The 21,350-nt window shown below is 39.7% G+C and overlaps 4 protein-coding genes across 8 annotated transcripts in view; 3 read left to right on the top strand and 1 right to left on the bottom strand.

Annotated features, from left to right (window-relative positions):
* The window catches only part of Hml (hemolectin), a 31,031-nt gene extending 22,572 nt beyond the window's left edge, over positions 1-8,459 (top strand). For all 4 annotated transcript variants that reach the window (XM_013325045.1, XM_013325043.1, XM_013325044.1 and 1 more), the window contains 28 exons: positions 101-220; positions 431-580; positions 658-816; positions 1,051-1,217; positions 1,400-1,529; positions 1,690-1,776; positions 1,877-2,039; positions 2,127-2,237; positions 2,412-2,630; positions 2,721-2,818; positions 2,906-3,109; positions 3,265-3,384; positions 3,605-3,763; positions 3,970-4,116; positions 4,192-4,308; positions 4,520-4,678; positions 4,920-5,066; positions 5,168-5,287; positions 5,475-5,633; positions 5,779-5,925; positions 6,123-6,242; positions 6,385-6,543; positions 6,635-6,781; positions 6,949-7,156; positions 7,228-7,401; positions 7,525-7,677; positions 7,848-8,021; positions 8,096-8,459. In XM_013325045.1, coding sequence (XP_013180499.1) covers positions 101-220; positions 431-580; positions 658-816; positions 1,051-1,217; positions 1,400-1,529; positions 1,690-1,776; positions 1,877-2,039; positions 2,127-2,237; positions 2,412-2,630; positions 2,721-2,818; positions 2,906-3,109; positions 3,265-3,384; positions 3,605-3,763; positions 3,970-4,116; positions 4,192-4,308; positions 4,520-4,678; positions 4,920-5,066; positions 5,168-5,287; positions 5,475-5,633; positions 5,779-5,925; positions 6,123-6,242; positions 6,385-6,543; positions 6,635-6,781; positions 6,949-7,156; positions 7,228-7,401; positions 7,525-7,677; positions 7,848-8,021; positions 8,096-8,220 — 4,143 coding nt within the window. In that variant the 3' untranslated portion in view covers positions 8,221-8,459. The remainder of the gene's footprint in view (positions 1-100; positions 221-430; positions 581-657; positions 817-1,050; positions 1,218-1,399; positions 1,530-1,689; positions 1,777-1,876; positions 2,040-2,126; positions 2,238-2,411; positions 2,631-2,720; positions 2,819-2,905; positions 3,110-3,264; positions 3,385-3,604; positions 3,764-3,969; positions 4,117-4,191; positions 4,309-4,519; positions 4,679-4,919; positions 5,067-5,167; positions 5,288-5,474; positions 5,634-5,778; positions 5,926-6,122; positions 6,243-6,384; positions 6,544-6,634; positions 6,782-6,948; positions 7,157-7,227; positions 7,402-7,524; positions 7,678-7,847; positions 8,022-8,095) is intronic.
* Positions 8,460-9,095: 636 nt separating this feature from the next.
* Positions 9,096-13,127, bottom strand: LOC106127011 (uncharacterized protein F54F2.9). Its single transcript, XM_013324940.1, has 8 exons — positions 12,898-13,127; positions 12,480-12,628; positions 11,984-12,155; positions 11,628-11,851; positions 11,055-11,247; positions 10,583-10,813; positions 9,978-10,130; positions 9,096-9,503 (listed from the first exon to the last, which is right to left on the bottom strand). Exons 1-8 carry the CDS (start codon positions 13,027-13,029, stop codon positions 9,369-9,371), a joined length of 1,389 nt encoding a protein of 462 aa, XP_013180394.1. The 5' UTR covers positions 13,030-13,127; the 3' UTR covers positions 9,096-9,368.
* Positions 13,128-14,307: 1,180 nt separating this feature from the next.
* LOC106127048 (uncharacterized) lies at positions 14,308-17,534 on the top strand. 2 transcript variants are annotated; one of them, XM_013324992.1, is made up of 7 exons: positions 14,308-14,527; positions 15,297-15,445; positions 15,726-15,939; positions 16,010-16,133; positions 16,221-16,288; positions 16,372-16,539; positions 16,641-17,534. In XM_013324992.1, the coding sequence occupies exons 1-7, from the start codon at positions 14,438-14,440 to the stop codon at positions 17,208-17,210; spliced, it is 1,383 nt and encodes a 460-aa protein (XP_013180446.1). In that variant the 5' UTR covers positions 14,308-14,437; the 3' UTR covers positions 17,211-17,534. The 2 variants fall into 2 exon arrangements, with proteins under 2 accessions (XP_013180446.1, XP_013180445.1); XM_013324991.1 differs by having other exon boundaries at positions 15,297-15,457.
* Positions 17,535-17,770: 236 nt separating this feature from the next.
* Positions 17,771-19,471, top strand: Gas41 (YEATS domain-containing protein 4 Gas41). The gene is made up of 4 exons (XM_013325000.1): positions 17,771-17,918; positions 18,025-18,306; positions 18,645-18,834; positions 19,272-19,471. The coding sequence occupies exons 1-4, from the start codon at positions 17,871-17,873 to the stop codon at positions 19,448-19,450; spliced, it is 699 nt and encodes a 232-aa protein (XP_013180454.1). The 5' UTR covers positions 17,771-17,870; the 3' UTR covers positions 19,451-19,471.
* The last annotated feature ends 1,879 nt before the right edge of the window (positions 19,472-21,350 follow it).

Genomic DNA, 21,350 nt, shown 5'->3' with positions numbered 1-21,350 from the left:
CTAACTACTAAGTACCATGCCTAAGCTTATTTCAAATCCTTGTTAATCCTCGTTAAGGCATTGTTTATAGCGTCGTCTAAAAATACCATTTTGTATTCAGATTCAGACAACTATAAACGACGAGCCCGTGTTCAAATATCCGCTGAAAAATGAATGGGCTGAAATAAGTAAAGTCAACGGCGAAGACGTCACAATCAAGCTGCCAGATATACATGTGGAGGTTTGTGAGATATTATTTTAAAATATCTGTATTTCATATCGTATTTTCGGTTACTTAATTAAACTTGGTCCCTTGAGTCGGATCTAAATAAACAATGCTAATGTCACAGTATGTGCATTTATTTTTAAACAGACATTTTATAAATAATGTATCAACACTAAATTTATGATGTAACTATTGAAGTACAAGATTTTGATTATCCTTTTCCAGTTGTCAGTGCTGCGAGCAAAGTTGGAGTTCTCAGTCCGCGTGCCGTCGTACCAGTACGCCAACCAGACAGAGGGTCTGTGCGGCGTCTGCATGGGATACCAGGATAAACTCATCACCAGGAACGGAACCGTCACTGATGATTTTGAATTGGTACCGATACCTTTATGAAATATAACGACACGTTTTTGTTTTATTAATTGTGTCTAACTTACGATTTTTGTCTTCAGTATGGCAAGAGCTGGCAGGCAGATATAGACACCCTGTCGGTCCTGAACGAGGCGGTGCTGATGGTCTGCGGCGACTTCCTTCCCGAGCCTGTCTGCGACCCCTTGCCTCCAGAGCGCAACCCCTGTCTCGTCCTCAACAACGTCGAGACCTTTGGAGAGGTCAGTGTACATTGAGTCCGGCATCCTTATGTTTGTACTGGGAGATAAGTTGTGGACATGACGACAGGGTTAAAAAAATGTGGATAAGAGACATGAAACAAGAAGACGGGATTGACGGGAGATAGATGTAGAAGCGAAAAACTTTTCTAACTCACCGGAGAAGGAAAATGTCTATATGATGATCCATTAAAATCCCACCAAGATGATTTATATTTATTGGTATTTTGTGCACAGTGTCACGCGCTGGTAGACCCGGCAGAGTACATAGCGCAGTGCGAGGATGATCTGTGCGCGTGGAACACGACCGACGCCTGCCCCTCGCTGGAGATGTACGCCGCCGAGTGCCGTCGCCAGGGCGTCTGTCTGCAGTGGCGTAATCAGGAACTCTGCCCATACCCATGGTCAGTTCAGATGCATAGTACACAATACATAATGCGTTTATTAGATAAGAATGTCATAAATTAGTATTAAGGTAGCTGAACCATAAGAATAAATTGTTACTTAAAGTACTTCGAAGCACACATTCGTGGACAGAAACTAAGTTACCAGTTTTTGTACATGAAACAATTGTGTTAATTTCCAGCGAAAGCCCAATGGTGTACCGAGAATGCGTCGATTGCGAGAGGACGTGTGAGAATTACGACATTCTCGAAAAGAATCCGGAGAAATGCGACACCTTCCCCGTCGATGGCTGCTTCTGTCCTAAGGGAAAGGTAACATAAAGATTACGGCAAAGACTATTGCAGGTTTAACTTCAATTTTGGTCATTTTCAAGCCAATTTCTGCTGATTGTAAAAATGGGTCCTCTAGAAAACCATTATAAAACATAGAACATTAAATAAAATGTTTATAAAAACCTTAATGTTGTTGCAGGTCCGAGTGAACAACACGTGTATTGAACCCAAGAAGTGCTTCCCTTGCGACGCCAAAAAGGAACATTACTCGGGCGACGAGTGGCAAGTAAGTACATGGAGTTCATTTTTAAGAAATCACAAATTAATATCCTAGCAATCAAGTCCTAGAAATAACCTCAATTACTAAAAACTTGTTACTTTTAAAGGAAGACGCGTGCACTAAATGTACGTGCAGCAAACTGGTGGACTCAAATGAGGCACAAGTGTCGTGTGTAAAACAAACGTGCACTGTGTCTGTGTGTGGTGAACACGAGAACCTGGTCACCAAGCCCGCCAAACCCGGACAATGCTGCCCAGAGTACATGTGTGGTAAGATTATACTACTAATCTTTATTTAGGGTCTGCGACCCCTATCGTACTTTAGCTTCTATTTATCATATCTGCTTCTGCTTTTAGTGCCGAAACCGATTGAGAAACACTGCGAGGAACCGAAAAAGATGGAGTGCGGATTCGGTCAAGTGTTGAAACAAAAGAACACGCCCAGCGGATGTAAAGAGTTCTCATGCGGTAAGTTCGTAAAGGATAACTTAGCTTAATAATTTTCTTTTTATAAGATAAGGTAAAAGCAAAGAGCGGGAACACCGAGGTGTTCATCGACACCCATGGACGTTTGCAAGACTAGAGGAACCGCAGATGCATTGCCTACCTTGAGATAATGCCATACGTTGACCATGTTAACAGAGTGCAAACCGGCGAGCGAGTGCGAAGCCATTCCTCCGGACAGCGAAGTGGAAATAATGGAACCTGGAATGGAGAGGGTGATCGACAGCAGCGGCTGCTGCCCGCGCGCCCAGCTCGTCTGCCGCCGCGACTCCTGCCCCAAACCGCCAGTATGCCCGGAGTTCCATAACCTCAACACTACCGAGCAACCCGGGCAATGCTGCCCCGAACACAAGTGCGGTAAGTAACAAGTTTTGCGATGAACATGTTGAGGAAAGAGTAGTGAAAAATTGGATAACTATCAAGCTATTTTTTTTATATTTTTTGCAGTACTGCCTAAAGACAAATGCATTGCTAAGCTGGAGTGGGAGGCAGCGGCTCGAGGTGGAGAAAAACCAAGAGAAGTGCCGCAAAGTGTGTTAAAGGATGTGAGTAAAAATTCATTAGCTCATTTTTAGAAAAGTCAATTACAAAGCACTATGACTGATACGAATATCGTTATGCCGTGTACCCAGGTGGATGCGGTGTGGCTGGACGGGCCGTGCCGGTCCTGCCGCTGTAACGCGGAGTCTGTGGGCGCGGTGCCTCAGTGCGGCATCACGGAGTGCCCACCGCTGGCCACCAGCGAGGAGTTCGTGATGGAGGCGCTGCCGGTGCCCTTCGAGTGCTGCCCGCGCGCCGTGCAAGCCGCCTGCCGGTACCAACACCACGTATACAAGGTAACACCATATCTCAGATAATGAGGTCTTTAAACAGATTGGGGCAAATTCAATACACAATATCATTTTTCGTATCTAAGTAAAAAAGCTTGACACGATCTAAAGATGCTATACCTTTTGTATTCACAAGGAATTAAAATGATAAATGGCTACAGGTTGGCGAGAACTGGACGTCGCCCGATAACCCCTGTGAGACATACCACTGTGTCAAAGTCGGCGAGGGACAACTCGACAGGGTCACCAAACAACAATACTGCGACGAAGACTGTCAACCGGTAATTACAAAAGATTAAGAGACTTCTTTTATTTAAGCAAAAATTAAGAATATTATACATAGAATATTCATTGTCATCGTTTAAAGTCCAACATCCGCAAAAACTGGAGGTGTGTTGCTAGACTGAGAAAATGAAGACTTGCTTTGCAAAGAACATAAATTCTCGGAAATAGCATTGGCTCTGTCTTATAATAATTAAGGAATTGGTTAAAATTACTCAGGGTTGGGAGTACGTCCCGGCTGACGAGAACAGCGGCCAATGCTGCGGCAAGTGCAAGCCGGTGGCGTGCGTGTGTGAGGACACGCTGCACCCCATCGGTCAGACCTGGGCCTCACCAGACTTCTGTACCAACTATACCTGCGTAGACCTCAATGGAACCGTAAGCATACGACTACTTTGCACTTTGTATACATTATTCTTCATACAAGGCCAACCTTCATGCCGAATGACCACAAATTGGTTTGTAGAGATCAAGTTGGTTACACTCTAGTTTACAACTTTAGAAATCATTTTAGACAAGTCTTATTTAGTAATTTAAATACATTTTAATGATTAAACCTAAAGTAAAATGTTATTTCCATTCAGCTCCAAGTGCAGAGCGCAAACGAGACCTGTCCTAAGATATCGGAAGAGATGCAGAAGCAGTTCGTGCTGACGGAGGAGAAGGTGCCCGGCAAGTGCTGCCCCAAGGTCGAGCCTGTCGCCTGTCGCGTCGATGACAAGATCTACCAGGTGAACATCACATTACACATCGCCAACATATTCATATGATATTATAGAATATGATGATAAATGTATTGTTTTTAGGTTGGCGAGAACTGGACGTCTGAAACTAACGCATGCGAATCGTACGAGTGCGCGCGCACAGGGGACCGGCTGGAGCGGCTCACCACCGTGCACTACTGCCATGACGACTGCCAACCGGTCAGTATCAACACTGCTGATATAAACAAACGAGCTGTTTTAATCTATGGTTGACTACATATTAATAGACATAGAGAAAAGAGAAAAAAGACGGTAGTTGGTTCTCCGGTGGGGAAAAATACATACGACTCGAAGGACCATCTAAACAAATCGCGTATCAACATTTATCTATTATTATTATAATTCAGTTAACCTATACTTGTTTATCCAGGGCTGGGAGTACATACCATCGGCGAACAAGAGCGAGCAGTGCTGTGGTACATGTGAGCCGGTGGCGTGCGTGTGTGAAGGTGTTCTGCACCCCATTGGCGAGGTGTGGACCTCTGCCGACTTCTGCACCAACTACACCTGTGTCAATCTCAACGGAACAGTGAGTATTAACTCAGTTAGGAAACTATAAAAGTAAATAACAATATTTAGTAGTACAAAAGACTTACCGATGTAGCTACTAATAGTACACACGTTACCGCACTCTCACAAGGACTCCTCGTCTTTATCTCTAAGGTTGGTTACATAAAGTATGTCCTCTCTCTTTGCCCGTATCTCATTGGTAGCATTTTACATCTAATAAACTCTGATTGCTTTTGTTTATCTTGTTTTAATTATTTTAGCTACAAATCCAAAGCTTCAACGAGACCTGTCCGGAAATAAGTGAATCCATGGAAAAGCAGTTTGTGCTGACTAAAGAAAAGATGGAAGGCAAATGCTGTCCCAAGGTCAAACCTGTCGCATGCAGAGTGAATGATAAAATATACGAGGTAAGAACTAGATTCAGATATCGATCTATTAAAAATCAAGTAAATGAGTGGATTTCCACAATTATATTGTTAGAATTAATTGAATATCTTTTATGTGGTAGGTTGGACAAAACTGGACATCGCCAACAGACGCATGCGAATCTTACGAATGCGCACGCGCAGAGGACGGCAAATTGGAGAAGGTGACCACCGTGCAAAGCTGCGACTATAGCTGTCAACCGGTGAGTTTCGGGTTGGGGCATTCGATCATTACAAGATTCTATATGTATATTTTATTAGCATAAAGCTTTATACTTACCAATTATAGAAAACAAAAGAGTAGTAGAGGGTAGAGTGTATTAGATTAGGCATCTACAAAATGTTACTTAGAAGTTAGTACAAAAATATATTCTGTATTCAATGGTGTAGGGCTGGGAGTACGTACCTTCGGTGAATAAGAGCGAGCAGTGTTGCGGACGATGCAAGCCGGTGGCGTGCGTATGCGAGGGCGTGCTGCGACTCATCGGCGAGGTGTGGACCTCCAAGGACTTCTGTACCAACTACACCTGTGTGGACCTCAACGGCACTGTAAGTATTACAACTTGGAAATTATACTTCTTTTCTACAAATTTCTTATTTTGTCTAATCTTGCCAACTTCCTTTGCATTCAGTCTCTTCAATATTTTCCTAAATTAATTTATTACAGCATCTAAAATGATACATTTTCGTACAGCTCCAAGTCCAAAGCTTCAACGAGACGTGTCCAGAAATAAGCGAATCAATGGAAAAGCAGTTTGTACTCACGAAACTTAAAGTGGAAGGAAAATGTTGTCCGAAAGTCGAACCTGTCGCATGTCGCGTTGCTGATAAAATATATCAGGTAAGTCCATCATATCAATATGTTATTAATGTGCTTTTACTGTTGAAGTATTTTGGTCTCAACCCTGGTTTCTTAATCTTTCATATTATATACTTTCACAAGAAAATATCTGTCTTCTTTCCTCGCTGTCCTCGTCTATAACTGTTTTATTTGATTCATGAAAGGCTAGATTTTATTGTTTTTATTATCTATCAAAGGTGGGAGAAAACTGGACGTCGCCAACAGACGCATGCGAGTCGTACCAGTGCGCGCGCGCAGAGGACGGCAAGCTGGAAAAAGTGACCACAGTGCAAAGCTGCGACGACGACTGTCAACCAGTGAGTAAAATTATAGATTCTGTAACTTAACAAGAAGGAGCACAAATTGTTTGAAACGGCTGGACTGGTCATATAGTCATAGAATAAAGGATTGATTTGGCATAATTACTAAGGATTGATTTAGTAAACACGTGTATCGCAGGGCTGGGAATACGTACCTTCAGTGAACAAGAGCGAGCAGTGCTGCGGGCGGTGCAAGCCGGTGGCGTGCATGTGCGAGGGAGTGCTGCGACTCATCGGCGAGGTGTGGACCTCCAAGGACTTCTGTACCAACTACACCTGTGTGGACCTCAACGGCACCGTGAGTACTATCACACTACTTTAATAACACACACAAGCAAACACACGCAAATACGTAATTTAACTAAATATTGTTAATTTCTATATTTCAGTTACAAGTCCAGAGCGCCAATGAGAAGTGTCCAGTGATCAAGGAGGCCATGTTGAAGCAGTTCGTGTACTCTGAGGAGAAGGTGGTGGGCAAGTGCTGCCCCATCCGAGAGCCCGTAGCGTGCCGCGTCGGAGACACCATCTACCAGGTTACCCCTCATATTTTTTCCGACATGCAAAGACAACGTGGCTATTGGTACTCGTCATTAATTTATATTAGCCTTGTAAAAATTTACAAAAATCCAGACTTCGAAGGTAAAACAGACAAATTCACATTTCATTCACATTCACATTCACATAAATGTTGTTCAACAAGGAGGGACAGAGCTGGACAACGACGGACCCGTGCGTGAACGCGACGTGTGCGCGCGACTCGGACGGCCAACTGTCGCGCAAGGAGGCGACTGAGGGTTGCGTGCGCGACTGCCCGCGCGGCTGGCTGTACAAAGAGCCGCCGCCCGGCGTCTGCTGCAGCCGCTGCGTGCAGTTCGCCTGCCTAGTCGATGACAAGCTCAGGAAACCTGGTAACCTTCGCCCCCAATACACTTGTATCACTGCTCCTATAGCTTCTGCTTATTCTATCGTATGCCTGTAGGCGAAACTTGGCAATCTGGCGACAACTGTACGACGTTCTCTTGCGAGCGTGACGGCGAAGAATTCTACACGACGTCGCTGCGGCGGCCCTGCCCGGACGTGTCCGCCTGTGCGCCCGAGGACCTCGTCAACGAGACCTGCTGCCAGGTCTGCAAGATGACGCCGAGCCCGCTCAGTGAGTAAAATAATCGTTGGCAGTTACCTAATCCTAGCAAATGTACGCGAAAGCTAAAAAACGAATTGCAAAGCTAACATATTTTTGAGATAGATGTTGAGGATTTCGTGTCTTTTCTCATAGGTACCTGCGTGCCTAAGTCGATCCCGAGCTTGGAGACGTTGGGTCTGATCCGCGTGCACATGGGACCGCACGGCTTCTGCGTCAACCGCGAGCCAGTGCCCGGCTTCCGCGAGTGCCGCGGCTCCTGCGACTCCGGCACCTTGTACAACAACCGTGAGTCGATCGACCATCATAATTGTCGACAGTTATGCGAGATTGGCACAACAAGGTCTCTAACAGAGGAGGATGGGAAATAAATATTCTCCATTCCGATTCAGATGTTATAAAATCGACGGTCACTGCAAAACTGTCAGAATGCGGTAGTTAACATTGGTATATTCCAGAAACGGGTGCTCACGACTCGAAGTGTGAGTGTTGCGCGGCGGTGAAGTACGAGCGGCTGGTGGTGGGGCTGGTGTGCGAGGACGGCAGCCGGCGCGCGCACAGCGTGGCCTCGCCGGAGCGCTGCGTCTGTCAGCGCTGCGGGGGCGCCGCCAAGTGGACCGCCACCAAGACAGGTACCACACAACGATCATTACGATCATTAGTCGAAGGATCTACTTCTTTACTTACATTTTCAAATTATTTTCAGGCGTAAAAGGGCCGAGGTACACATCAATACCACCGAGATATAACCCCATATTGGATGAAGACTACAATATTCCAGACATGTTCGCTAGGTTCGGCACCACGGGCCGACCGCCGCCGAGACTTTGAACATTCATTTACCCATTTTAGTGAACCGCAGTATTTAAAATGTGTACAATATGCTCAATTTTACAATTATTATTAAGTAATTAAACGATTTATTATTATTTATTAAGCTTCCAAAGTTCAATGTTACTCGTTTTAAACGTACTGTGGTTTACGTGATTGTATCGAATCCAAAGATATGTAAGCTTACAATTTTTTATTGTCTTTATTTTTGTAAATAATTAAAAAAAAATCGAAGCATATTTTTGTTTTTATTGATCTTTTAGCCTTTACCTATCTTTCGTTTGTATAAATGACAGAATAAATAGTGAATTGGTTAAAAAAAATATTTAGTTCAGAAGTAGAACGAATGCTATTTGACTCTGTGGGCATAAGTCAAACTAAATTATGACAACTCACTAGCGCATTCTTGTCAATCTAAAAAAAAGTGTCTTATCCTTGTTGTTACTACTGAAACAAGGACAACTGTCCCTGCTGCTGAGACGCTGAAGATATAAAAAACTACATGGGCGTAGAAAATTACATAAAGAATGACATGATGGCTGCACTACGAAATCTTGTGACGTTAACAAAGAGGGCGTTAGTGAGCTATCACAATTAAGTTTGACTTATGCTGACCGGGTCAGATAACTGTGATACTATAAATATAATTAAAATTGATAAAAGGAAAAGATAAAACAAGTAAAATTCTTATAACAACCAATATTTTATTTTGATAACCTTTTTTGTTGAATAATTAAACTGGGATCATAAAAACGCTTCGATCTGTGACCGACAACTTTCACCAAACTATTACGACTGTAAAATAAACATAACAAAAAAAATTCGTTAACGCACCGTCAGTTTCTGAGACCAAAATACCCTTTTAAAATATATTGTCATACTTGTTTTTTTATTCAAAGATAATGACAGGGATGACAATATTTTATACATATATATTGTCGTCAGAAACCCAAGGTCAGCCACCGCGAACTACTTTGGAAGCTTCATTAACGACGTTAAAATCGATATTCACAAAGTAAAACTGGTTCGAGATCAAATATTGATTTCCAACCTCCGATAGTTTATAAATAAGTTGACAAATCGATCGTAGTTTTATTTTTAATTAACAATGTCTCAGTATTGTTTTAATAATTTAAAGGATTAATTGATTACGAAGTTATTTCTTCGTCTTGTTTTTGTGCGTCACTGGTCTCCTCCTTCTGCGCTTCTCTTTCTTCTTCTTCTTTCTGTTTCTGTTTTCTCACAACATCGGATAGATATTTACACCTCTGCATGCATTCCTCCTGTAAAAAAATAGTGTAAAGTTCTAAGTAGATTAAAAAATAATATTCGATTTATACTATGCGATCTGTCAAATAATGTACAGATTGCAAATAGAGTAACTTTTTTTTAATTCGGGTGATTAATAAACAGAGCGGCGGTAACTCAGGGATTAAGCACTTGATATATAATCTGCGAGTCCTAGGTTCATATATATACCAATGTGTTTTTCGATTTCCGATTTACGTTTATCCTATGTTCTTACGGTGAAGGAAAACATCGTGATGTTGCACATATCTGAGAAGAAATTCAAAGATATGTGTGAAGTCAACCCGCACTTGACCAGCGTGGTTGACTATGACTTAGTCACACATGACTTAGACTCCGAGAACTTCGATGGGGGCGTATAGTGAGCTGATGATGTTCTACTGTTGTAGATCTGTAAGCTATGAGGTGACTGTAGCATAAATGAGTAATGAGTGCAGTAGTGGTTGTACTTTGGTCTTGCCGGGCACAGCGGCGGCGATCTTCTGCCAGCGATCTCCGGCGCCGCCCTTCGGGTGCTTCGCCAGCGCAGTCTCCAGCGCGCGCTGCTGACTCTGAGACCAGCTGCCTCCACCACCACCTTCCTCCGCCTTGCGGGTCTTCACCTGAAGACACAACATACATACATAAATTTATGTAAACATATAAAAAAATGTGAATTTTTCCAACATCGATAACATGGCATGATTTAAACATATAGAGAAATCATTAATCATATATGATCCTTACTTGTACATTTTAATCGTAATTCATTTCATATCAGTAACGAAGATACTAATTGATAGCATTAATCGATTTGTTGTAATGGAATTTAATTTATGATTTACTAGCTGTCGCTCGCGTGTCTGTCTGTGCTAAATTAAAAAAAAAACTTAATTAGTAGCCTATGCGTTCTTCAAGATTATATTACACTACAGTGCCAAAATTTAGCGAGATCCATAAAGTTCTTCTGGAGATATCTTCTAACAAACATCTAAACATTCGCATTTATAATATTAATAAGATTTCAAAATCATTTCATCATTAGGTTTACAGCTAATTAGAGCATTTGTCGTACCTTCTTGGGGGGTTCAATGACAGTTTCCTCAGGGGGTTCCTGTCCTGGTATCTTGTAGCAGTTGTCCTTGAGTCGCGCGGCGACGTGTGTCACCTCGGGCACGCCGCGGCCCATGGCGGTGGCGATGCGCTCCCACCGCTCCGGAGTGCCCCCCGGGTACTTCTTTACCAGCCGCACCAGCTCCGCCAGGTCCTCGTCCGTCCACAGACCACCAGTTATCACCGGCGGCGTCTAACAAGAACAAGTTTTTAATAACAATTTGCACCTCACAGATTGCTGTCATTATAAATATTATGTTTGAAAATGCTTGTTTTACTGACCATACATATTTCTTTCGATTTGAAAGCTACAATAAAAAGGCATTCAATACTTCTAAAGCACGCTGAGATTACTAAGATTGTGTGTTACAAAGGAGTGTGTGTTTACGCTTCATATAATTAACATATTAATATAAATATGAATATATAATTACAGTTTTAGCAGGCTGCACTGTGGGGGCGGTGTGGTGAGGCTCGTCAGCCGCGTCCAGCAGACAGGCCTCCCGCTCCGGCGGCACGAAGCCCCGCCGCCGCCGCGCACCCCCCGCACCACCCCCCGCACCACTCGCCGCGCGCGCCTCCGCCGCCGCCGCATCGCGCTCCGCACGCACACGCTCCTCCTCCTCCCTACACCACACACCACGCACCATACACTCACCTACACACTGACAATTACTGACTAACTTAAGCAAGCAACCTGAGCATTAACATCTTCGCACGACTTGGCCCGGCTTGCCCGGTCAAATACCTCGACCACACAGAAGACAGGCGTCAAGTGGAAGCAATTCTGCATACTGTCCGATGAGTGTCTGTCCCAGAGGCCTAATTTTAGTACTGTTTCCCTTCCCACATTTTACTAAATTAATTGAGATTAGTTGTCTACAACAGACAGAGGAAGGGATACATAGAAAGAGAATTACTTCACATCTGTACACTCTCCCCTGCTAAATTCTTTCCCATGTAAACCTCGGTAAGAATAAAAAGTCATTCCCTCTTTTTATACATACTTCTTTTTCTGTCTTTTAGCTTCCTCTTCTCTCTCCTTCATTTGTCTCTTCAGCTCCATGATTGCTCTTGGCACAGCTGTCACCATCCACCAGAGGAACCTTGGTATTTGGAACGGCAGTGTGTCCTTTATACTTGGCTTTGGTAATTTCTCTAATATTTCCGCCAAGCCAGTGTCAAAACCACTTTTTTTTAGTTTCCTGCCTCTGCTATTTAATATTTGCTCCTGTAATTGTTTACAATTTATTATCTTATTATTCTCTTGAATATTTCTATCATAAATTAATTTAAAACACCTTTTACAAGGTTTTTATTTAATTATTCACCATTTATATTACAATTTTTATGAATTACTTACAGCTGTAAATTTCTTCTCAACGTACGCTGCCCACCCAACAGCATACTGTCCAAATGTAATAATAATAAATAAAATCACAGATCCTTCGGCTAAGCCCATTTTTCTTACATGTCGATAATAATATACAGCGGATCGCCAATTGGGAAGACCATTTTTCAGCACTTCATTATACCTGGATAGACAAAAATTACCATTAAAATGATAGAAACATTAGTTGTTGCCCGCAAGTTCATCCGCACAAATTAAAAAGAAACTTAATGAGTAGCCTATGAGTTCTTTCATACTATTTTCTACATCTATGCCAAATTTCATCTGGATCAGTTGAGCCATTCCAGATATACCTTCTAAACATCCATTCATCCATCCATCTAAACATTCACATTTGTATATTAGTAAGCAGTGAGTCTTTATCAATCATTGACACAATATAATTTCAGAGTTATCCCTCAGTGTATTTCAAACATTATTGAGTTTAAAAAAGTAAAGGATAAAATACTTTTCTCTTTTCCCTGGATCCTTTAGTATATTATGCACTGAAACTAAGTTCCTGAACTGAACATCAGCATCTGGTGCACTATTCTTGTCCGGATGTAGCTTCAGAGTAAGCTTTTTAAATGCACTTTTAATCTCTTGCTGCGAGGCTTCCTAAAAACAAAAAATCACCTCATCTGTATTAAATTAATTTATAAATAGAACATAATTTTAATATAGTATGTTTACAGAAGGAAACTAAATAGTATCTGATTAAAAATAATATAACATTCCAGTCAGAAACTTAAAAAATCATGCATTTAACAAAAAAAAATTATAGGATACATTTACAAGTTTCTGCCAGTTTAGGTGAAGTAAAAACATGCATAGCATGAATAATTATAATGATAATATATTAAGATTAATTTAAAGTGCAACTTTACCTGTGTTACTCCTAATAATTCATAAAAATTTTGGTTTACTTCTTCAACCACGTCAAATACTTCAAAATCATCATCATCCCAAGCCGCTGCGCTTGCAGCATAGGCCAAAAAGACGAGAATAACAAATCTCATATTTATTCTATCAATTATTATCACATAATATTTTAAAATGTATTAACAATTCTTTCTTTAAAAACTAAATTTTGATTCACGTATGACTGTTGTCTGCCAACTGTCACAAATACGTCAAATGTCAATGTCATCGTCATCTGTGTGTATTTTTTAATCAGAATCAAAAATCGACCAAGGTAACGAAATTAAAATTATAGAGAATTAAATATAATTTTATAATAAGAGCAAATCTGCCAACCCAAAATATCTTAACGGTTTGATTTTCTTTCCTCAAATCCAAAAGACAGGACAGCTTTCTGGCGATTCCAACGCCATCTGGGAATATTTCTTAATTTATAAAAGACTAGCAGTTACCCTCGACTTTGTCCTCCCAGAAATTAAAAAATCTAGTAGGAAATATATTCTATGTCAAAATGGTATATGGTAATGGTATATAATGGTAATGGTATAGCTTCCCAACAGTGATTTTTTTTTCATATTAGTTAAGTACTTATGAAGTCTACAACAAATCCAACTGATTCCCTTTACTTCTTACTAATAATCATGGATATGCTTATACTTCATAGCTATAGCTAAAAGCGCCTGTTGGATGAACATTTACAAAAAATTATTTCTTTTGGTAATCCTATTAAAAAAAATTCAATAACGTAATAATGCTCCACATGCCGCATAGTAACAAGGAGGCATGGCGCCGCTTATTCTTTTACCCTACTTGGAAATATTCCCAATGTCACTTATGTATGTAACAGTTTTGTACACTAACTTAACGTCTTACTACTCTATTAAAGGCATTTTTCTATTCTTTCAATGTATTTTTTTCCTTTTTTCCCGCCCCCTTCGCCTCTTATTTTTGTAGTATCTAATGAAGATTTTTAAAAGGGACGCTTTTGCAAAGAGCGGCTATTCCATTTTAAATGAAAGCACCAAAAATTGGTAAAATGCTAAATGAAACTCAGAGAAAAACATACATTTACAACCAAATGCTGTACGTTAATAAAACAAATAAAAATGAAACGTGACAAGGACGCAACGTGTATTTTTTTCTGCGAAACAACTTATTTATTGAAATATTGATTATGAGCTAAATATAGATTTAATTAAAAGCATCGCCTTTGTAAGAGCCTTCTATTACTTTATTATACCAAATGGACACAAACAAGGGTGCGATATGTGAGGTGAGAGAGGTCAATTTACATTGGTTAGGTTATTTTGGTTTGGCTCATCCATTCTCTACAGAATTTCAGTCTTCAATGATCTTCAGTCCCGCCCGCGCTGCCCTGACGGGCGGTAGTGTTTTACGGGGATGATTTAAACAAAGTAAAATATTCGTGAATTATTATATTAAGTATAGCAGAGTGCTGTGCACTTTGCGAATATAATTTAATGTTAAAACATGTGAGCTGAACAAATGTCGGGGCCGACGCTTCTAGTGATAATAACAATGGTTTTCGCTGTTCTTATTGTGACATTAGTTGGGATCATTTATAATAATACGGCTGTAAGTTTTTAAATATTTATTAAGCCTAAATCTATGATGTCCATTATTTTTTTTTAAACAATTTTTATAAGCTACGGTTCCGAGTCATAAAATTGGTAAATAAGTCATAATGGATTGTTAAAATGTATATAATTAATTGATTATGAAATATTTTCAAATAAATCGATGTATAATCGACATAAAAACAATCATTATTAATGATTTTTTAAGTTATTTTATCATTTTTCATAATAAATACATCTAAAAAATAATCATTTCATTTGAGCTACAAGATTCATAAAATATTCGATAAAAATAATACCACAAACACATAGCCAGTGTTCATTTTGACAGAGATATCGATTGAAAGAGAAACATGCGCCGTGCATTCCTCTCCTCGCCTTTACCAGTGAAAACTGGAATGTTTACTTCATTCACTGGCTATCTTCTAAATTCTTGTATGATCTTCCATATTTACAGCTAAATATGAGAATAATCTTCAAAATTATGAATGAAACAAATTAATTTTTGTCTTGGAAAAAACCCTGGTTAAGAAAAACAACGCATTTTCATAATTAGGTCAGTTGCGGTTACTGTTTGCTTCTAGGTTAAAGATCCGAACCGAAAGATCAGAACCGGCGTTTTAGGCCCTATTTTTAGTATCTTTATATCATTAAAAAAGCGGTCATAGGATAATATCATGCTACTAACAAGATATTGAATAATTTTTGAAATATTCGTAAGATCATTTTGAGTTGCAAAATATGAGTAATAAATAATTGTTTATCAGTATGCTGCATCGTGCGAGGACGGGCGACTGTGCCCGCCGCCGTGGCTATGCTGCGAGCAGGGCTGCTGCACGCCAGCCACAGCGCCGCAGCGCCACGACCCCGACCAACATGATGACGAGGCATTCAAGGAAATATTCACCTTCCCATGGTATACTCAATGGTACATGTCAATCTACAAAATATACAATATGAATTTGTAAATACAATAAAATTATTTGATCAAAAAGCGAGTCTCATAGCTTTAAAGTTACGAGCAATTTTTCGACTGAAGATTTTGAATTCTACGGTCAACACAATCTCAGCAACAGCATCGTTTTTATTTGACTCGTTAAAGTCGTTAACAAGAAAGTCGGTAAAGTCGTAAAGACTTTTCAAAATTATTGCAAATTCTTGCTATCGTAATCAAACAGGACTCATTTAATTTGCAGGCAAGTTCTTTTCCTGCTGGGGTGCTTGGTGGGTATTCTGATGTGCTGCAGCTGGTGCCTGTTCTTCCGGCGGCCGCACGGCGTGTACATGTTGTCTTTGTGGTGCTGCGTGCGCCGGCGAACGTCAGAACACGACTCTGCCGGCTCCGTCTACCCACCGCCCAGATACAGCCGCTGTAGCTCTTTCCATCAGGCACCACCACCTTATTCTGAAGTATGTTTGCTATAAATAATCTTTTCATTGTTTAAATATGAAGTTTCTTCCAAATTCAACTTTGTTTTAGGTAACGTCGAAGCCGGATTTGTATCCGCTTGTAATCACGTGCGCGGAGGGCGACGCCAAGAATGGCACCGGCGGGAACTACCTTATGGTACACTACTTCAGGAATTATGTTATCCGTGCTCCTGGTACGTTATTAAAGTTATAAAAGTAATACTACTAGTATACTTTTAGTAGAACCAAGAAAATTTACCTTATTTCCTGTTATTATTTAGGTTCCTTGTCGGCCACAAGTACTGCAGAATCTCTCAACTCAAGTTTCATTTGTAATGCCGCAAATGAGGTACAAACTTTATCTGTTTTACAATTCAACTGACTAGTCTTAGTACGCTTTATAAATTTGTTTGATCTACTGACATCTTACAGGCTAATTCTATAATACCGCCGCCGTACTCATGCGCGAGCAGCTACGATGAGTGTGTAGGGGGTGTGGGGGGTGTGGGCAGCGCGCGCGGGGCGGAGCGCCGGCCCGAGCGCCGCGAACAGGCCGCCGCCTTCAGGGAGAACCTCATCACATCGCCCGTACAGCCAATGGTAATTGCCACTATTACCTTTCAGTATAAATCCATGAGATTTGGGTGAAAATATCCAGTATTTGGCGTTACTATAAGTAAATAATGTTTTTAACTTTTAAGGATGCGGCTTTCGATCTTGAGCTTGAATTAATCGACTGTGAGATGTACTGCGATGGTGGTTGCAAGCCGCGACTGGGAACCTCCCCTCCGGCGCATCGCTCTCACTCCAACGTCAACGACGCCGTTTACGATCAAGAGGCATACGGACTACGACATCTCTTTTCTTGCCCTTCTCAAGAGAATGCAGGTGCCTGCGAATCTCCCCCACAGCCAACTAGCCCCACTCAAACGTCAAGGGAATCGACTCTAAGAAGACCGAGCGAAGAGAGGGTGGACAGACGTACAAGAAGACTGGATAATGTCAGAAAAACACTAAAAGCGCGAAAATCTAGTTTATATATGCCGCTGTCGCTAGCACATCCTGGAAGACAATCTAGAGTGTCTCCGGGGACACGGGTGTCTTCGCGATCCGCTCCGGCGACTCCGTGCGGTGCACTTGTACCTAACATACTCATATTTACACAAAGGGTGTCAGCTTCGAGACACAGCTCGCGATCGTCGCGACTCGAAGAAGAAAATGATCCATTACTGGCGGACGTTGAAAACCCGCGAACTGATCATAAATTTTAAGTAAAAACTCATCGCTATTTGAAATACCAAACCCAGCCAAGCCACAATGTGATCCTATCATCAAATAGTTGTAATTATATTTTTCAGTGTAAAGGGCCTATTTTGCCGAACCCCAGCATTGAGCCACAAGATTCTTATTTTTAAAAATATAATAACTTTATTATCCATGCTCATTCTAATACGATTGCCGCAACTTAGCTAGTTAAATGTTAATCAAATATTATGTTTAGATGTAAGAAATGAGCTTGTTGGACCATTGTTCACATGCATTATAAGATAATAAATGTATGTGTAAGAAAACTATTGACCTTTTTTTTCAAATGCGCCTAACTGTGACCATATGCGGGAAAAGCACACTTAAAACGTAATTCTTTGAGTCGTCTATTAATAAAAGCTTTTTTAATAACTGTGTTGTGTTTATTAATTTATATCTTTTTTAAAAGCGATGAATTTTCAACTGAGAAAGTGAAATGGTGGCAAAAACCGTGTAGTCGTTGCTGGAAAACAATATGCATGTTTTTCTTGAAACTGTCAACGTCACTGTCAATGTCAGTGCAACTTTGACGTGATATTAGTCCGTATAATTTGTTTACAAACAAATTAAAATAGAGAAAACCCATCGCTTTGACTAAAAATCAAAAGTATTCATCAAGTTTACAAATGTCTGGTCAAACAGATTACGGTCCTGATTCAGGGGGAAGAGTAAAGGTAACTAAATCCAACCTTAAACATCAAACTCGTCTGAAGCCGGGTTTTTAGCTCCAAAGATGCAAGATAATGTAATAAAACTAATTATTTAATGTTATTTTTCCAGGGTTTAGTCATAGTAAAGCCCATCGTATATGGTAATATAGCTAGGTACTTTGGTAAAAAGCGGGAAGAAGACGGTCACACACATCAGTGGACTGTGTACGTCAAACCATACGCTAACGAAGATATGTCAGTATATATAAAGAAAATACATTTCAAACTACATGAAAGTTATGCGAATCCAAATAGAATAGTTACAAAACCGCCGTACGAGCTTACCGAAACTGGTTGGGGTGAATTTGAGATTGTTATTAAAATATATTTTCATGATCCCAATGAGAGACCTGTAAGTAACTATCATCATTGTTATTAATATTACAAGGGTAAATCTCTCATTTAAACTACTGCTTGGAAAGTGCTGTTTTATTATAATAACTAGAAGACAATTTCAAAATTTAAATTTAAGATTCTCTTGTCACATAATGAAGTTAATGACAAAAAATGGAAATATGATAAAAAATAAAGCAAACATAGTGGAGTCTAAGTGACAGCAATATTTTTCTAACCCATAGAGGCTTCTTTCACATACAAGATTTTGAAAGTTGTCCCATGGGACTAGTCTATGTCTCTCGCTTATAGAGGTTTCTTATTTATCCAGTTGTGACTGTACAATGCTTGTTTCAGGTCACTCTCTACCATATTCTCAAGCTATTCCAATCACCTGTAAATGAAAGTGCACCACCAACGGTGGGCCGTGCATTAGTCAGTGAGTCCTACGAGGAGATAGTGTTCCAGGAGCCAACATTGCTCATGCAGCACATGCTTTACAGTGTCAAGCCTATCACCAATGGTCCCTGGGTTCATGACACTAACTGTAAGTATTACACTAAACATTTTTTTTTTCAAATATTTATAACAAGTTTATTAGCATGTTAATTTATCAAAAAATCATATTAATATAACAATTTGAAAGCATGTAATCTTGGTGAAAATAATTGCCATTGTTTCACATTGTATTAAGCCATTTACTGTGGGTTTCTGAGACCAAAAATTATTTAAAAAAAATTGTTATCTGCTTTTTCAAATATAAAAGATGGAGGTGATAATATACAGAGATTTTGATGTCAAAAACCCTTGGATACTGCTACATTCCTCATTAAGCAATTATTTATATGTTCGATGTCACCAAGTTACCGTCCAATTTCAATTTAACACATTAAATTCATAGCATTTAAAGTGTTAAGTGACATTGAATGTGGCAATTACTTTTCTGTTGAAAAAAATCTCAGAGTTTATCTAAACCTTTTTTAGTTGAAGAAAAGAAGGAGAAGACATTAGAAAGGATAATCGCAGCACAAGCAAAAGTTCGAAATGAGATTTCTGATTTGAAGGAAAAGCTACATTTAGCAAAGGAGACTATCACCAAATTTAAAGAGGAAATTGCTAAGGTTCAGAATAATCCACCTTCCAGCATTTTATCTGCTATATAATATTTAAATTAATATGAAGTAGAAATAATTATAATAAGATTGTAACGTGTAAATAAAGAATTTTTGAATTATATACATTTGGTTTACGATACCACATTATTTTGTTATTATCTTGATTTATAATTTTACAAAACCGAACAAGTTAACAAAAGTTAATCATACTATCTTAATTATAAATGCATATGTTTAGATCAGTGGTTCCCAAACTTATTTTGTCTACTGCCCACTTTGAGAATAAATATTTTTTAGCGCCCCCCATATTTTCACATTTTTAAAAACCACTATAACTTCAAATTAAATTAATTATTGTGACCTATATATGTATATTAACGGAGAATTCTAAACGAAACTTTTACTATAACCCGCAACTTGAGACCTGCAGCGCCCACAAGGGGGCGTTATCGCCCACTTTGAGAAAGACTGGTTTAGATGGATGCTTGTTTGAAGGTATCTCCAGAACGGCTGAATGGATTTTGATGAAAATAGGTATACATATAGAACATATCTGAATTAACACAGGCTACTATGTTTTGTTTTTAATTCCGCGTGGACGGAGTCGCAGGCAACCGTTAGTATGTCATAATGATGATGAATGATTCGATTGTTTTTTTTATATTTCATTTTCAACAAAATACTTGTGTTTTATATAATTTTTGTTGCACATATAAAACGACGTAGATACGTAGAACTAGGTCGTGCAAAGAGTTCGGGCGTGCATTACGGGGTAGCGTGCAAGTTGTGCGATGGCTGGGGCCGACGCGGCGCTGTTTGATGCAATTAAATTGCTATAAAATTAAAATAACACTGAAAATATTTTATTTTGAAAATATTTCTACGTTAGAATTTAAAGAACTATCATTTTTATGTAATAAGTTGACAAACGATTCGGCCAACTGAATTCGTCGAAATAGCAGTGTCCTCTGCCCATAGATATCAGCAATTGCAGATGTGTTACCTACTTTTAATCAACGAATATAGAGAAAGAATATTTCTCCTTCTTATGCAGGGAACGTCCTTTAAATCCACAAAATAAGGCCACCGACACACACACATACCTATCAGACGAAACGCGTAATTACTTCCACTTCACGCCTGTCTTCTGTATGTTTTATGGCCCGATTTAAATGTGTCCAGTGCATCGACTTCACAATAGACCTGATTTATATGTATTAGGTTGCATTGCATTGCTCAAACACCTCTATAAAAATCCTCTCATGCACGTCGAAAAAAGAAAAGAAAACATGTTTGTACATGAACAAGTTATTCAGTGAGGAAAAGTCGGGCTACAAAGCTTTCCTATTAGATTAAACTAGCCTTATTTTCAAGATGCTGTACTAAAAACTAGAAACGTGTTTTATCGGCATCGCAGTTCCTATTAACCTCCAGACTTTTGTTTATTTTAAAAACGTACACTCTACTCCAGCCCTGAGACTGAAAACGTTGTAATTTGTTAAATACAAATTACCTTGTTTTAACCATTCCTTTTTATTGACTAGATACGACCCAAAACTAAAATCATCAACAGTAATGTCTGGGTACACTTTCTTACCTTAACGGTAATGCGTAGATCTTTGTCTTCGGTGAGTAATAGGTCGTTTTTTCCCGCCAGCATTATTTGGGTAACCTTTTTTTTAAGTAGACATTTCTATTAAGAATGTTTTTATAACTAAGTTCTTGGATATGCTTTGAAAATATGCGTTACAATCAATAGCTTGATTAGCATTCATCATACTTACAGCTCCTTCGACTTGACCTTTGCGGTGCCGAGCATGCGAGCGCCACCTGTTGGCGACCGCAAGGTCAAGGCGTTACTCATTAATTTGTAACACACATTCTTTCCCACAATTTACTTGTGTTAATACCCATACTAACAGAACTTCTTTGTACCCCTTTGTGACTA

This window comes from Papilio xuthus, unplaced genomic scaffold (assembly GCF_000836235.2).
Source record: "Papilio xuthus unplaced genomic scaffold, Pxut_1.1 DF824888.1, whole genome shotgun sequence".
NCBI classification, from domain to species: domain Eukaryota; kingdom Metazoa; phylum Arthropoda; class Insecta; order Lepidoptera; family Papilionidae; genus Papilio; species Papilio xuthus.
This window is presented reverse-complemented; position numbering and strand designations above follow the sequence as displayed.

Excerpts from the sequence above, each read along its gene's own strand:
- LOC106127011 (XM_013324940.1), bottom strand. The coding sequence starts at position 13,029 with ATGAGATTTGTTATTCTCGTCTTTTTGGCCTATGCTGCAAGCGCAGCG. Across the intron at positions 11,248-11,627 it reads GCTAAAAGACAGAAAAAGAA|GGAGGAGGAGGAGCGTGTGC; the intron begins GTATGTATAAAA and ends TGTGTGGTGTAG. Across the intron at positions 9,504-9,977 it reads CTGTGCCCGGCAAGACCAAA|GAGGAATGCATGCAGAGGTG; the intron begins GTACAACCACTA and ends ATTTTTTTACAG.
- LOC106127048 (XM_013324991.1), top strand. The coding sequence starts at position 14,438 with ATGTCGGGGCCGACGCTTCTAGTGATAATAACAATGGTTTTCGCTGTT. Across the intron at positions 16,134-16,220 it reads TTATGTTATCCGTGCTCCTG|GTTCCTTGTCGGCCACAAGT; the intron begins GTACGTTATTAA and ends GTTATTATTTAG. Across the intron at positions 16,540-16,640 it reads CATCGCCCGTACAGCCAATG|GATGCGGCTTTCGATCTTGA; the intron begins GTAATTGCCACT and ends TTAACTTTTAAG.
- Gas41 (XM_013325000.1), top strand. The coding sequence starts at position 17,871 with ATGTCTGGTCAAACAGATTACGGTCCTGATTCAGGGGGAAGAGTAAAG. Across the intron at positions 17,919-18,024 it reads ATTCAGGGGGAAGAGTAAAG|GGTTTAGTCATAGTAAAGCC; the intron begins GTAACTAAATCC and ends TTATTTTTCCAG. Across the intron at positions 18,835-19,271 it reads CTGGGTTCATGACACTAACT|TTGAAGAAAAGAAGGAGAAG; the intron begins GTAAGTATTACA and ends AACCTTTTTTAG.